Raw genomic sequence first — 16234 nt, forward strand, 5'->3', positions numbered from 1 at the left:
TCATGTCTAAATCTGTTTCAAATCAAAGGACCTGCGTAAAACACACTCCATCTAAATGAACACAGTAGTAAAGATTAGGTGCGAGCACTCGTGTAGGCTAACGATCGCACACTCGACAGAACACAGGCCCTAAAACAAGCAGCCATTATAAATGCTAAAATATTCAGTTTGCATTAACGTGAGGTGTAGCGTACGTAGCACACTTGTGATGTGACAAGTATGTGTACATCCTGGAGACACTCCTATTGACCGTGATTACTTAAGATGACCTCCGGCAACATTATTTACAGACAAATGTACTGAAATCTTGTTCCGCCTGAACAGCCCTTCGTGGCTTCCTAATAATGAAGGAGAGGCCTGTTATGACATGACGGATGTTTTGTGTGAGGTGTAACGCTACTCTGAGTAGGTCCGAGCACTGATTACACTCTATCTGTCTACAGCTGATAGCTGCAGACTGACAACCTGGCACAGAGTCACCCTGAGGACATAATGAAGACATCCACAATGAGCTACTGTCAGTGCGAATGAAGTGTCACTGACAGACCTATTCAGTCTTTCAGGAGGCAGGCTGCTAAGTGGTACAGTAAAAAATAATAATAATAAAGCTATTAATAATAACTGCTATGCTCTAATGATTTGGTGAATCTGGCTTACTCTTCCTTGCCAAAGTTCACGTGCACTCAAACTCTTTTGATTCCTTCGACACAATTATCATCAATTATCAACAGAAAATAGCTTTCCCTAGAGAATTGGGATCACAAGCTCAAATCCGGGCCGCAAAAGCATTAATTGAAAGCGTCGGTTTTTAAAAAGTGTACACAGAATAATAATGCAATTTTTACAGTCACTTTCTTTCTTTACATCAGGCCGTAGATGGGTGTGGCTTTGTTGGGCTTCAATTCATTTTCATAAAATATGACGAATGTATCTTAATAAAGCGTCCACAAACACAGTTTAACAGCATTTTATGCAGAACAAATAAAAAAACTGACTTTTGATTATAAAAAGAGAATTGGGTTACTGTGCCGAGGGATTCTGAAGACAAAGACAGACAGTGTCGCTTCCTGATAATCGGCACCTGTCTGACCTTTACTGCGCATAATCACTCTTTTTCTAGAGGCTTTCACTTTCATTCATGCCGAGCTTCATTTGTGTACAAAAGACAAAAATAGGTGAGGCTTGGAAAAAGGTCAGAGGTATGGAACAAGTTTAAACTCTCCACTAAATACACACACAGGAGCATCTGGGACTGATTTAGGTGGTGAGGAAAGACACCATTATCACTGTAGTTGTCTTGTTAATGAGTATTTAATGATGTTTAGAGAAGGATTCAAGCCGGGACAGACCTCCGCAGCTTCGGTTCATGTAGCCGTGTAATATCTTTGATCGAAAGAGATATTTATCAGCTTAAACATTTAATTCTACATTTTAGAACATATGAAAAAAAGAATAAACTGTTTGTGAAAAACTCAAAGTGCAAACTCTGTTGGTTCTCCGTGTTTTGGAAGAGGAAGTCGTGTCTGCTGTAGAGAGGGTACAGAGATATCAGATAGACATAGTTATATATATTCCACAGGACAGAGCATGAGGAAGACAATTCAATCGCAAACATGTTTTTAGTACTGCTAGGGTCCTATACCTTTTCTATTCTCATCCTGGACTCTGAAAATGACCTGTGCACGCGTTCTAGTGCTAAATCCGAAACACCGCTCTAAGAAAGAAAGTGGATTACTAATAAAGTCCTGTGACTTATTAACCCTGAGTCTCCTGACTGCTGATCACATGACCTGCACTATGCACTCCCAGAGACTACGTGAAAGAAATCCGTTACGTGGGTTTATGGTCCAAACTTCAGATAAACTAAACCGGATTTAACAGAACACAAGCCCAAATGCTGAAGTCCCCAAACTTCAAAATATTAAAAAGGTTTTTATTAAGAAGCTCCTATATTTAAAAAGCTGTTGTTTTAAAAGACGGATCAAGTGCTTATTTACTTGTACTAAAAACAGCTTGAGAAGACCTTTCCGAGAAAAAGAAAAACATGAAGTGATTTCAAGTATTTAGAAACGTTCTTGGGTTCCTTCTACTTGGAAAGACCTAAGAAGCATAAAGCTTTCGATACCCTGTTAGTTAACAATATAACATTAATAATGCAACTTATATAAAGCGACTAATATAAATTAACGCTTAAACCACAATAAAATATTTATAGCTAAATCACATACATAGAACATTTTCTTTCAAATATGATTACTGATTGAACAGGTATTGAAAAATCTCATACATTTGAGTAAACTCTATTTCCTCTTTTTTATTCAATTAAATCCAGAAAATTGGAAAGAATATTTTTTTATTTTATTTTGAGTAGTGAACAGTAGTCTACGCTGCCGAAAACATCTTTAATAAAAACATATTCATGTGGTATTTCTTTATTATGAGACTATTTCAAATATGACATTATTTAGACAAGATTATTTACAGCTTGAAATCAGTAAACAAAGTCTAGATATAGGTTTAATGCTAAAATGTTTGGTGTATTAAAATAGCACAAAATATATCTAGGATTTATTATAATCAAGACTCACTTGCTAAAAGAAGATGACAAGATCTAATAACAGAACCTATGCTTTGAGGATGACTCTCTAGAGAAGTTTATTCTGCTTCTGCATAACAACAAACTTGAATTATATGACGGTTGAAGTCGACGTGTCAGCGCTGTAAGGATAAAGCCGTCCTGACAGATTGCCGTATTGTTCTCTCTCTCTACATGCAGCACATTCAGATACAGTTGAAGCTCCCATTCACATAGCAGATGTTGCCCCTGGCAAGCGCTGAGGCTACAAACAAGTCCTTTCACCCACACACCTTCAAAAGACAAGCCTCTCCAGGGACACACACAGCCACAGTGCATCTGTCTGCGCTCGGCAGAACTGTTTGCTTGGGTCTCGTCCAATAGCCAAAGTGTTTCAGCGTCACTGAAGCCCGAATACAAACATCACAAGCACAAAGGCAAAGTCCATTCAATACAGGAGTGTATTAGGAGAAGTGCTTAGACGATGACTCTCTTCAGATGGTTAGAGGGCCACGAGGCAAACTTTCTTTAGCGAGGAGAGAATAAAGTGCAGAGTGCAGAGATGAAAACGCGTCCAGTAACTCACCAGGTCGAGGAGAAAAGCATTGTGGATAAATGAAATTTGATGGCTGTGTTTCATATAGAGCGTTAAATATTTTTAAAAGATGATTTCAACAAAATTTCTGTACTTACGAATACATTTATGAAATAAAGTAAACAACAAATAAATGTAATTAATAAATAGAGAAATGAGCAAAAAGAATTACTGAGAGATATCGATTTCACACAGAGGTGTGATCTGAAATAAAGCAAAAATGCTTTGGAACTCGGTACAAACACAATCTTGTGACGAAACTGGCCTGTGTTGCTCTGTTTTCTTTTTCTCTGAGAATCGTTCTCTTTGTTTCAGAGTACAGATGCAGGTCTCTGTGTTTACAACGAATAACAGCTGGATTGGGTAATGGCTCGATTTGTCAAAGCAAACGCCCACGCACGCTTTTACGCCCTCGAAGTGTCTGGCCATGTCCTTGCTACGCTTTCGAGCAGCCATCATCTTGGCCAGCACAATGAAACCTACTCCCATAATGCTCTGCATGACAATGAGGCACAGTGCCCAGGAGTGACGCTTTGGCTACTGTATGGCTCCGCTGGCAAATCTGAGCAGCAATTCTGTGCTGTTAATGAAGCCAATAGCAGACCATTACATCATCCCACAACCTGTGCCATAGAGCACACAAAAGAGCTGCAACGTTCAGGCTGGTGTGCGTAAGACTGGAACACGTGGGGCATTATCGCACACGCAACAGCGATTGTTAATCAGTGTTAAGATTGTCACCTGATCTTAGCAGTAACCTCTTGAAATCTTCAATGCTACCATTCAAGAAAGTGGGTGATAAAGGTTTATGAATGTTATCTGTAGTATAATTCGTGTTGTGTTCTAATCACCCAGCATGAGTCATATAAAAAACACTAACTTCTGTTTTATTGTGGAACAAACGGATAGCTGACTGAAAATGTGCGCATGCCGCGTGGAACAGAAATCGCACTGTGATAGAAAACAGAATATACGTGTTAAGGTTAAAGACATTAAGAGATGAGTTGGTAAAGGAAACGGGCCGAGGAGTGAGAGAGATCCCGAAAACTATCTAAATTTAAAAAAAGAAAGAAAAAAGAACACCTCAGGAAAACTCAAAGAAGTCAAACTACAAACTGCTATTAAGGTCAGAGCCAAGAATCAGTTTCCCACACGGCAGGCTGCCACGCTGTCCACCGCATACAAGATCTCCGCTTTAGCTTTTCCCAACCGGCACTTTCATACACCACAGGCCCTGACTTCACAAAGCTCTTAAAGTGCACAGCACTGCCTCTTCCCTTTTCTCTCTCCTGCTCTTCTTGCATCACACCGGTGTGGATCATTAGATAAGGAAACGATCCTGGCACCTGGACAACATGCCACTAGTTGCCTTTCAATCAGGGACTGAACAGCCCAGTACCCCGAAGCTGCTCATGGTTGGATGCATGGCTAGAGTCGTACAGTACAGTCAGAGCAGGATCTTCGGCTCCAGTAAGGGAGCTCGTAGACGCTGCAGGGTTTGGGTGCGGTGCCAAGCTCCACGCCAGGACAGAATAAAGAATGGCTCTGTTCTGTTAGCTACATGTGTGGAATCTGATGCTCAAATCTACTCTCTGCTGCACTGAGGATCAGCATTGTTCATTCGTCTTAAAACAAATTTCGTGCAAAACTGACAAAAATGCTGTCAGTCGCTGTGCTGCTGATGTCATTACTCAATTGTATTGGTGTGCTACAGGAGGCATGTGCATGTACTTTATTAGATTAGCTAAGGCACAACCGGATCGCAATCAAATCATAAATCCGTCTCCTCGAGGTAGCGATAAAATGCCACATTTCTGTGAAATAGGCCTTCAGTACAAAGCAGTTCGGTTTGATAAACATGAACATATTCTGGTTTGTTGCATGGTGCTGCACAGGGAAAAGCACTACAATTTCATAACCACAGACTTCTGCTTCACATTCATAATAGAGATTTTAAGTGTAACCTCGGCGGAACACTGCCGCAGCACCCAAAGGAAAAGTCGAGCAGGCTGTGGGAAAGGAAAAGCTGGACAACAAATCTTCTCGCAAAACTGAGCCACGCACGTCCAAACACATTTGTCTAAAGCACCAGCATGTTGTTTTATTCAAATAAAAATAAAGCACGGCCACGTTTTCCTGTATGTGTGTGTTTGTGTGTGGGATGCTCACAAGAGGGTGTGTCTGAAGCACGGGGATTTTCCCATTTGCTCTAAGTTAGTTGTGCTGTTGAGTCTGTTTGAATACGAGCACATTAGGTCAAAAACTATGTGATTTTTTATTATTTTTGAAAACCCCTGTAGGCCTCTCTGGTTTTAGACAAGAAAGAAAGCTGGATTTTTTGAGAATGTAACATGGCCTAGATGAAGTTTAAATGCTTATTTCAGTAGTAGTTGTAGTATTAGTATGAACCCGCCCTTTTTCCACATTCAGCACTGTTGTTTTCTGTTGTTTACTAAATTCAACATTCACTTATATTTTTAGCAAAATCAAAGGAGGGTCTGTTTGTAAATTCAACAGGAAACAAACCCTTTGGGGCTTTACAGGAAAGGCAGCAGAGGTGGTTAACAATAGCATGACACTGAAGTTCACCTCCGTGTCGGGCCTGTCACCGGCGAGTCTTTCACAGGATAACGCGCATTATGCTAAAGACAACAAATCATTTCCTTGAGCCACAATTTAGCGCTAAGGAAAGACAAACTTATTTTCAGATTAATCCACTAGTTCGATGGATGCATAAATCCTGGAGTCTCATCTCAAAAGTAAAAACCAGTCAGAAAGTAGAAACATGGATGCTTCTGAATAACTCATTACCTTTATATTGACAAAATACTAACGGCAGTGGGAAAACATGCAGCATGTTCTTTTAGTATTCGAGCAAACAAAGAAAAAAGAGACAAAACAAAGTGCTCCACTTGCGACCTGCAATATACCCGTATGATGTGTGGTCTTTTAAGGTAAAAACCCATGTGTTCATGCTCTAAACTCTATATTAGCTTGGCAAACTTTTGTTGGGCTTTATTTTTAAGGAAGGAAAAAAAAATGAAATAAAAAAAAAAAAACTTTTAACACTTGAACGTCACATGTACCTATACTACTATAAAGCGCACCCATATATAAGCCGCACCCACTGAATTTGACAAAGATTTTTAGTTTAAACATAAATAAGCCGCAGCTGTCTATAAGCCTACATTGTCTACATTAAAACTAATGAATTTTACACAGGCTTTAATGAAAGACAGTGTCTGTTACACAGTGTAACGGGTGAAATATGTTGTGGCTCCTTTAAGAGCAGAGCGGCATTTTGGGAATAGTCTGCCGCCGCATTTTTCCGGTATTACTGCATGTGTGCAAGACCGAGGAATATGTCCTTATTATTTTCTGATGCTCATTTCTAAGTTTCTTTGACTAACCCTTAACGCTGTTGCCAAGAAAAATAAAAAAGGACGAGTTTTGGAAACCTGTCTGTGCTTATATGATTTCTGTTGCAACTGGAGTTAGTGAGCTCTCCCTTCACCCAGACTCAACGTGTTACAACGGCTTGTATCTAAACAGTAGCCGACCAAGAAAGTCATTGTTCACTGTCTTCCTCCTTCATTTCACAACTATTTCTCTTGGGAGTTTTTCTTTTGGCATCGTCGTGCATTTAAAAAAAAACGTTTTTTTCTCCCGATGCCGTGCAGCTCAGAACACAGGTGAGGTGCGTTTTTTCGTTTCCGTTCGGAAATTTCATTGGTCTAATTTTATGTCACTCAGTTTTTTGGCTTGAAGTTTGTGACCCGGAAAAACCCAGGAAAAATTCATAAATAAGCCGCTTTGTTGTTTAAGCCGCAAGGTTCAAAACGTGGGAAAAAAGTAGCGGCTTATAGTCCGAAAAATACGGTATATGTTTTGTACAAAACCTGCTTGAACATGAGGCTTTTGGGGGATAATGTATTCTCACATGTGAATGTTATCTTTTATTTCCTTTATGACTCATACCTGATAGGCATACTGAGCTTTTTCTTTATTGATATCACTGCAAACAAATTGGGTTTGCAACCACACTGCACACTTATCATGGCTAAATCTGAACTCATTTACAGGACTAATCCTCTCTAACTAGCATTTTAATTATTACTCACAAACACAAAAACTGGATGTGTTGGGCGGTTTGCATCAACCTTGCCCTACTTGGCCTATGTTTATCCTTAACTAAACGAGGAGCAAAACCCAAGCAAAAACTTTTCACTAGATCAGTAATACTCGGGTCTGCTCTGTGTTCCCTTTAACGCTGGAAGAGTTTCGTAACAAAACAATGTTTTCCTCTTAAATCTGATAAGCATGCTCATGAGCCATGTTGAGAACCAGCGTCACGCTTCTTCTCCTCAGAGAAGCAGTTAACAGTAATGTTCCTGCAGCTATGGCAACCTCGGCGCTGCTCGCAGATATGCTCTTGGCTGAATGATTAGCACGAATGCCACACATTGTTGCCTCCTGGCCTACGGGAAATTACACACAGTCACCTGAACCTGTAATGGTCCCCATCAGAAAGTCGAATATATTAAGAAAATGAAATAAAATCAAGACCGATGAACATTACTACAATGTAATTTGTATCAAACTGATTTTGCAGATTGCAATATAACTGGAAAGTCCCTTAAATAAACCTGATGAACGAAGAAAAGGTTTCCATTTCGCAGTCCACCGCATGTGAAACAGTTTGTCTTTAATCTTGGCAACAGCTGAACAATGTGAATGTGTCTGCTTAGAGAATCAGTAGCAGTTCCAGACATTCTTTAATTCCCATGAGTTTCAGGTCAAACGCGGCATTGCAGCACTGAATGGCTTGCGCTTTTTTGTCTCAGGAGAGTGAAATATTCCAAGGGTGGATTTCGAGCGTCTACACGATATGTGCTTAAATCCTCCCGGTGGATCTCTGCAGTGGGTTTGTTACCACATATCACTTGCAGCTGAACACATACGCAAGGTTTTACATCGCTTTACAGAAGTGCTCGAACTGCTGTGGCACCGAGTAAACTTGATTGAATTGAACTTCCAAAAGCAGAGTAAGAAAATGTCACGATGCATCGTTCAGTCCATTTAACTACCCACGGAGCACTGTGTTTCCCAATGGACCGTTATTCCTGACGCATCACCCGCTAAACTCTGGAGCGCCCTGGGGTCTCGTTTATAAGCGTGCTGGAAATGTGCGTACGGGCGTTTACCTTTTGTTTTTATTAATTTGAAATTGATTTTAATACAGTAATCCCCCGCTTTATCACGGTTCGAGTCTCGAGTCTCTGCCACATGAATAATTTGTTTTGCTGATTTTGTCTCTCGCGGATAGAGCGATAAATCAAAAAAATAATAGGGAATTGTTTTTATGGAGTTTTATGTTGCAATAATTAAATGTATTAATAGAAATATACTTATTAATTATAAAATGCAATAAAATGTTAATACAGTACAGTACTGTATACATAAAATAGCATTTTTAAGGTGGTGTTTATCCCTGTTTTTCTTTTATCACGGGGGGTTTTGGAACGTAACCACCGCGGTAAACGGGGGATTACTGTAATATTATTTTACATTTATATATTTGTATTTGCATTTTAAAGTCCTATCACGATTAAAGCATTAAATGAGCTTAGATTTCACAGAAATTTTGACATGACGTCATCAATAAAAATAAATTTTTTTCTAAAAAGGAAACAAATTACATGTTCATTTTAAGAAAGCAGTTTTATTTTCTCTCTCTTATTTAGTAGTGCTCTTTAATAAAGAGAAAAGGCACCTTATCCGGTTACTCCATTACTAAAATAATCAATAGCTGCAGCTCTAATAACGAGCGCATGCCTCTTTGTGTTGTAGCACATGAATTTGATTGTCACCAAAATCTATTCCAACGGCATGAAAAAAGCATGCAATATAGAAAAGCTCCTATACAAATACTACTTCATCACCAGCAGCCGCTCTGTGGTTTAGCAACACGGGGGGTCATCAGTAAAGTAGCTACTCCCTCAGCCTGCCAAAGCTCCGAGGTTTAATAGCAGTAAAACTCTTTAAAAGCTGTGATTAAAACACGTAAGCCCTCCCAATGCCGGCCAAAAAGTGACGACATCACCACATGCACATCCTGCCATCACATTTAGTCTAGAAGGTGTTCCAGTGTCACGTGAAAAAATATCCTACACCATGTCTCGAATAGACTTTTTAGATCACAAACAAAATATATATGTTTTTGGCATTCAGCCTGCAAAATTAATTTTTAAACAGGAGATTTTCAGCAAAACTTCACAGACCATCGTTCCAAATAAAGTTTTTTCTTGGCTACAGTAGCACTGTCCACGTTGTTGACGTTCTCTGTTAACATTACGATTTGAACTCTGGGAGAAAATGAGAAAACCACTAAAGGTGCTATAACTTCTTACAAGGAAATGACCTGCATTATCATTTCTTAGCACAAAAAAAACCATATCGTGGTAAACATAATAGTGTAAAAAAAACTGTAATCGATCACAAATGGACGTGGTAGAAGCAGAATCAATTGCTTTAGGATGCGTCATTTAACCAAAAATGATTCTCTTCTGAGTGGTAACGGCCATGTGTGTTTTTTTTTCCATAACGCCATGTCCAGCCGTGTTTTCGCTCGCTTATAAAACGCATAGAAACGTCACCAAAACAAACACCAAAAGTGACTCTGAGCATCAGGTCAAATTAAAATGGATGGTCATTAAAATACTGCATGACTGCATAATTACATGTTTTAAAAAATGATCATATGTTGTACAAGTATGAGAAGTCTCCTCAGGCTAGAGAAAAAGAAAGACATGCAGCCGTAGGCCCCGTGCGAGGCTGAATGACTCATTAAACCCAAACCGGCTCCGTTTCCTCCAAAAGCGCTTTAACTTTCCAGTAGCGCTTTAACTTTTCCCACTTTCTTTCGCCCCAGGATCCTCTGCCGTCACTCATCTCAACTGTGTTATTACTCGAGTTGTGTGCTTGTGTGTGTGTGTGTGTGTGTGTGTGTGTGTGTGTGTGTGTGTGTGTGTGCGTGCGTGTCTTAACTGCAGAAACCTGGGTCAAAGTGATGAGGGCTGCTCTAGAGGTAGTGAAGCATGAAGTCTGGCAATGTTTGACCTATAAAGCGAGACAAGCAGCCAGGCCTGTACCACCCAAACACACACACAAAACACATGCAAAATAGAAGAGCAGACATCAAATGCATTCCGTAGACACCCAGGTGCATCAACTGTTAAAGCCATGCTAACAACAGATTTTAGGATCTAAAAAAAAAAAAAAAAAAAAAAGGTTTAGAATAAAGCTGAACTGATTTGGAACACTATTCTTATTTATAGGAACAGGAATCTGGCTCTCTAAAGAAAAAATGAATAGAAGCTGCAGGACACATTTATTACACAGTAATGCTTTAGTGAACGTGTTCTTTTCACAGGCAGGATGAGACACACCACGGGTGGACAGGTATGGGCTTGGAAATAGCGTAGGGTAGTAATGCAATCCTTTGTTTAAACATTGTTCGATTGTTTCGGGTTCATCAGAGTCTGCTTTTCACTTAAAAAGCTTTTTAAAACAAGGCTACTAACGCTGCATGTGTGAAATTCCTGAAAAATACACATTTATAAATGGACCTGTGAATCTTGACTCACCTGGAGCAACCTATTATAGTGTGCCTAGAACTATAGATCAACATTCAGAATTTACTCTACACAGTCTTAATGGTTCATTCAGAAAAAGATTGTGTCGAGTCCGGTTTCGCTCAAGGTCTCTTTCTTGAACTCAGGAAGTTTTCCCTCACTGTTGTTGCTCATTAGGAAGCAAAATCTACGTCCGGATTTCGGTAAAGCTGCTTTGCGACACCATCTATTGTTGAAGCTATTGCTCCAAACTGTATTGCTAATGCAACAATTATTTCCTGATCTGCCGTTCTCTAATGAGGTACAAAGCTTCTGCCCAATAAATCACGTGCATCTTTAGAACACTCAACCTGGCCACCCTCACCACTGGCGCTTTGCATAACGTCAACAAAGAGTCACCTCGATTACTATCAAACGTCAGTATTGCAAACAAGCAGATCACTGCCATAAGCATATTAACCCCCACCCCCGAAAGAAAGAAAAAAAGCAGCAGAAAAAGAGGCACTGGTTCATTCCCCAGGGGTCATAAAGATATCCCATCACACTCTTGGCATTTCCGGGATAAAAGCAGTGTAGATGAGAGAACTGAGCAGGTGCTGTGTAAATCTGGGTGGTGAGGAACTGATTTGCAAGAAGCAGTGTGTGAGGCAAAATGCTCTCTCTCCCTCACACACACACACACACACACAAAATGAACCTCTAAACATTGGCTCTCTAGCCAACCAGACAACCATGTGAAATTAAATTAATGTCTGATCCTTAACCTAGAGGGAGAACTTTATAATATAATAATAAGCACTTTATATCAACAAGTAGATCAATGTGTAGTCAGGCACTGTCAGGAAACAGCACTGATAACTGTAGGATTCACTTTACTTTTACCTGCAAATCTGCTTTATATATATGTATATATTACACACTATATTTCCAAAAGTATTGGGTCACCCGGTCATACGTATGTTATGTGATTTTTGAGCATTGCATTCCACATTTAGTCCCAATTTACTCTTATAATTCCCTCCACTCTTCTGGGAAGATGTTTCACTAGATATTTGGAGTGTGCTTATGGATATTTGTGTTCATCAGCCACAAGGGTGTTACGAAAAGCAGGTACTGATGTAGGTGAGGAGACCTGGGGTGCAGTCAACGTTTACATTCATCTCAAAGGTGTTCAGTAGGATTGAGATCAGAGCTGTACAGCAGGCCACTCAAGATCTTCCTCTCCAAAGCATGTGCACCAGATCAGGAGCTCACTTTGTGCACAGGGGCGTCACCATGCTGGAACAGGTTTGGGTTTCGAAGTTCAAGTGAATGCAAAATGTATAATCTAAAGGCATCTAAAGTCCTGTATAATTGAGTGCCTCCTGATTTGTGGTAACAGTTTGGAAAAGAACAACATATTGCAGGAACGATCAGGTGACCCAATACTTTTGGCAATATAGTGTGTGTACTGTATGTATAAAGCAGTATCACAATGAAAAAGAATGGTTGTTTTGTGTATTAGTACTATTGTGTATGTGCGTGTGCGTGTGTGCGTGTGTGTGTGTGTGTGTGTGTTTGTGTGTGAGAGAGAAAGACTAACTGGGAAGGTCGCCTTTCTTCACACCCAACTAATACACAAAACTAATACAATAACTTCCAATTTCTCTCAAGTGCAAGTTTAATGGAAACGAATGCAAAATTTGAGTTAAATGAGTTCAATATTTTCTTGCTGGAAAATGAAACAAACGTGGTGAAAGTTTTGTTGCACCACAAACACACGCTCCTGGGTGCAAAATCAGTGGCAGGACAGAGACCTGCTCCCATTACACACACACAAACAAGGCTTGTGATGAATACCAGAGTGTAATAAATGTGTGAGAAGTGTGTAATAGCGGCTGGGAGAGTTTGTAAAGAGTATAAGTAATTGTGAGAGAGTGGAGTGTAGAGAGAGTTTGAGGCTAGTCCCGTTAGCTTAGCTCATAACCGCGGACAATAGCGGGGAGTAACCGAGCGGAGCTGCTCAGTGCCCCGGCAGCAGGAGTCTCCTCACCGCCGCCAGGATGTGCCACAATCAGCCGAACAAAGACTGATGTGTTCACTCGGACTTTTTAATGTTTCTTATTTTTTCAATATTAATATAAAAAGTTGTAAAACGTTACTTACCAAAACAACTGCAAATCGCTCTTCTAACTCCCCCGGCTCGGGCATGGGCAGTTTTAACGGCATATTGTGTCCCCTCGGGTCCGTGTGTTGGTCCATACTCCCCGCGTTCCCCATTTTTAAGACTTTTTTTCTTCCTTTTCTTCTACGACTTACACTATTTCAACCAGCTTTCCAGTATTGTCCTTTAAAACGTTAACAAACTTAGCAGAAACAAGTGTCCCGAGTGTGAGCATTATATGTGTGTGTCCCGAGTGTGTGTGAGAAAGAGAGAGAGAGAGAGAGAGAGAGAGAGATACAGAAAAATCCAGAAAAAACTTATCAGCAACAGCGCATCATTTGGTGGCAAAAAAAAGAAAGAAAAGAAACGTGTCTTATCCGTATCTTGCACAATTTCCACACCACTCCCAGTGAGTCGTACAGCTGACGAGGTGCATGATTCAGCCTGAGCGGTCTGCCCCGGTCTCAGCTAGCGGAGATGTTCAGCTCCAGCAGTGGAGCGCTTCAGTGTTTCCTCTCATCCTTCAGCTCCACTCCGTCTCTCACACTAAACACGCCCACTGCCCACTGCCCACTGCGGAGACGCGGAACATCGTCGTTAAACCTGGAAACCTGGTTCTGTACCGGTGCATGCTGGTACTTGGAGTTCTCGTGCAACTAGCATAAACCTATGGTATACACGATGGGCGTTCAAGTCAAACTCGTATATTTGAGTTTCGAAAATTAAAGAACAAATTTCAAGGAGTGGCAACTGCATTTATTTGTCGACATCCTCCCCTGCTACATTTGTACAGCAGTGGTGGAAAGTAAAGTTAAAGTAATTCGTTTATTTATGCTTAAGTAGCTTTTTCGCGTATCTGTACTTTACTGAAGTATTTCCGTTTAGGGAGACTTTGACTTCACTACATTTCAAAGTCAACTATCTTACTTTCTAGTTAACTAGGTAATCACGCAGCAAGCCGACAACCAGGATAAAGCGTCCGCTCTTTTTGAACCCGTTTTGATTGCCGCTTGGTGGCATCTGCTTAGCATCAACATACAGTATAGCGTCGGTTCACCAGCAAAGCAGAACAAATGATACAAATAAACCTTAAACCAAAACTGCCTGCTCTCAAATCTCTTTGGTTCTAAAGGATATGGTTTAGTCTCAAAGTTTTGGCTTTTTGAATATTTTAATAAATCAGTGTTTGACTCAATAATATCATTCTATCAATAGATTGGTGTGCTAAGAGTAACAGAATCAACTCATCAAATCAAACGGAGTTGATTAGGCAAAGAGTCTAGTGACAGAGATTATAGTAGGAACATTATAGCCATAATAAACCATAGTACTTTGGATACTCAAATACTTTTGAAGGTAAATACTTTTGTATAGTTACTCAAGTGAAAGTTTAAAGGGAGCACTTTTACTTTTACTGGAGTAATATTTTAGTGTGTAGCTCTTCTTTTACTCAAGCACATGTTTTGTGTACTTCATCCACCACTCCTGTACACTTATTCCAGCTTATAACTAATGCCTGGAAAGAGTTGAATAGAAAGATTTGTCAGTATGCCTGAACCATCGTAGGACAACCTGCTTCACTTTGTCATCAGAAAACCACCCCAACCAGGATCGTCACTGACGGGTGTATGGCCACGTGTGAAATGGTTAAATCAATCAAATGTCTTACTGTGGATGAGCGTCTCATCATCGTACTGTGCTTGAAGTCTTCTTTGGATATTCGCGGGTTATAAGCTTTAGTTCACAAGAAATCAAACACTCCCTGTTGCATGCACTGTTGTCTGCCATCCTATTAACAGTCACTGGACTGGTCAGCGACATCAGTACTACCGTGCTAGCTTCATACCTGTAAAATTAAAAGTCCCAGTTTGACTTGAACCTTCAAATATTAGCTTTAACTGAGGCATGTAGAGAAAAGAACACAGCTAATTACGCAAAGCATAAAATAAATCCACCGTTACTATATATTTAGTAAAGCTTGTGTTTGGTGAGCCGTGATCTACAGATGGCTTCTTATCCAGCACTTTGTGACATCAGGGTTGGAGTGTTTGCTTTGTCCCAGCTGGACAGTTTCACTGAACTCACAGGGCGTTAGCTGTTTTAGACCATCTGGTAGGGAAGACCAAAAACAACATCTGATTCTCAAACTTTGAATACTGAAGACTTCCTTCGAATTATTTGCTAATGCCAGAAGTCCCTATAAAAATTTGGAGCACAGGAGTTCAACATTTTTCAGCCAGGCAGCCTTTCAGGGTCACACAAATCCTCTCAGGACAGATTTTTCCTGAAAAAGTATTTATTATCCAACTATTTAAATGAAAGGCTCTTTTAAGTGTTAAATATAGTGTGTTTTTCTTTAAAGCCACTTTTAACTAGCAGGACATGTTAGGCCCAGTTTGACATCATTTGAAGACCTACTTGTTTTCGAGATTGGATTAAATCCCATTCAATTCAAAGGACCAGTCAGACAATGCAAATTCAAATGTATGTTAAATAAAGTGTCTTTGATATACTTTTCAAACAACTTCTCTGTAAAAGACCCCAATCATCAATGATAACCACCAAGATGATATTACAATTTAATGTGGCCACAAAGCAAAATATTCAGTATTATAGCAGCCAATTACAAAAAAGCCCATGGATAAAGTGTTTTCTTTTGTCACCAGACCACAAGCTTTTTCTTTTTTCTTTTCTTTCTTTCTCTTGTCCTAGTGAGGTTTTTTCCATGCAATGTCATTCATTTGAGATCTAAATTGACCTTTGTGCAAATGTCCGTCATTGATATCGCGATGAAACATGATTTGGCTGCATGTCGGTCTTTCAAGTTTCAGAGCCTTAAAGATTTAAAGCCTTAGATTTGATTTGTTGAACATGAATTTCAAAAGCGATAGGAGAAATGGGCAGTATTTGTACAGATGTAGCTACAGTGTAAATGGAGTAAAAAGGTTTCCTGGTCTTATAACAAAATAAAGAAAAGGAATGTATTTCTAACAAGAAGAAAAATTTAGCGTGTAAGGTTTCACGGATGTGCCTCCATATTATAAAATGGTCAACATTTGCATATACTGCATATAACTGTACATTCCTTTCTAACTTACATGTTACTTCCTCAAAGTATTATGAGGAAATAATATATTGAAACAAATTATTCAGTGAGATTAAACATGGAAGAAAGGTATGAATTTAGGACAGAATGGAATGTCCTGGCTGATTAATGACTTAAAAAAATTAAACAAACAAAAAAAAGAATAAAAAAAAGATACCAGCTCAGAAATTTAATTTCCATT

At 39.7% G+C, this 16234-nt stretch overlaps 1 protein-coding gene across 4 annotated transcripts in view; it reads right to left on the reverse strand.

Moving 5' to 3' along the window:
- Positions 1–13495, reverse strand: part of fmnl2a (formin-like 2a) — a 49902-nt gene extending 36407 nt beyond the window's left edge. For 3 of the 4 annotated variants that reach the window (XM_046844755.1, XM_046844756.1, XM_046844757.1), the window contains exon 1: positions 12950–13495. In XM_046844755.1, coding sequence (XP_046700711.1) covers positions 12950–13063 — 114 coding nt within the window. In that variant the 5' untranslated portion in view covers positions 13064–13495. The remainder of the gene's footprint in view (positions 1–12949) is intronic. The other variant, XM_046844754.1, reaches the window with a different exon arrangement.
- Between the last annotated feature and the right edge of the window lie 2739 nt (positions 13496–16234).

The sequence above is a fragment of the Silurus meridionalis genome, chromosome 3 (genome assembly GCF_014805685.1).
Source record: "Silurus meridionalis isolate SWU-2019-XX chromosome 3, ASM1480568v1, whole genome shotgun sequence".
NCBI lineage: Eukaryota > Metazoa > Chordata > Actinopteri > Siluriformes > Siluridae > Silurus > Silurus meridionalis.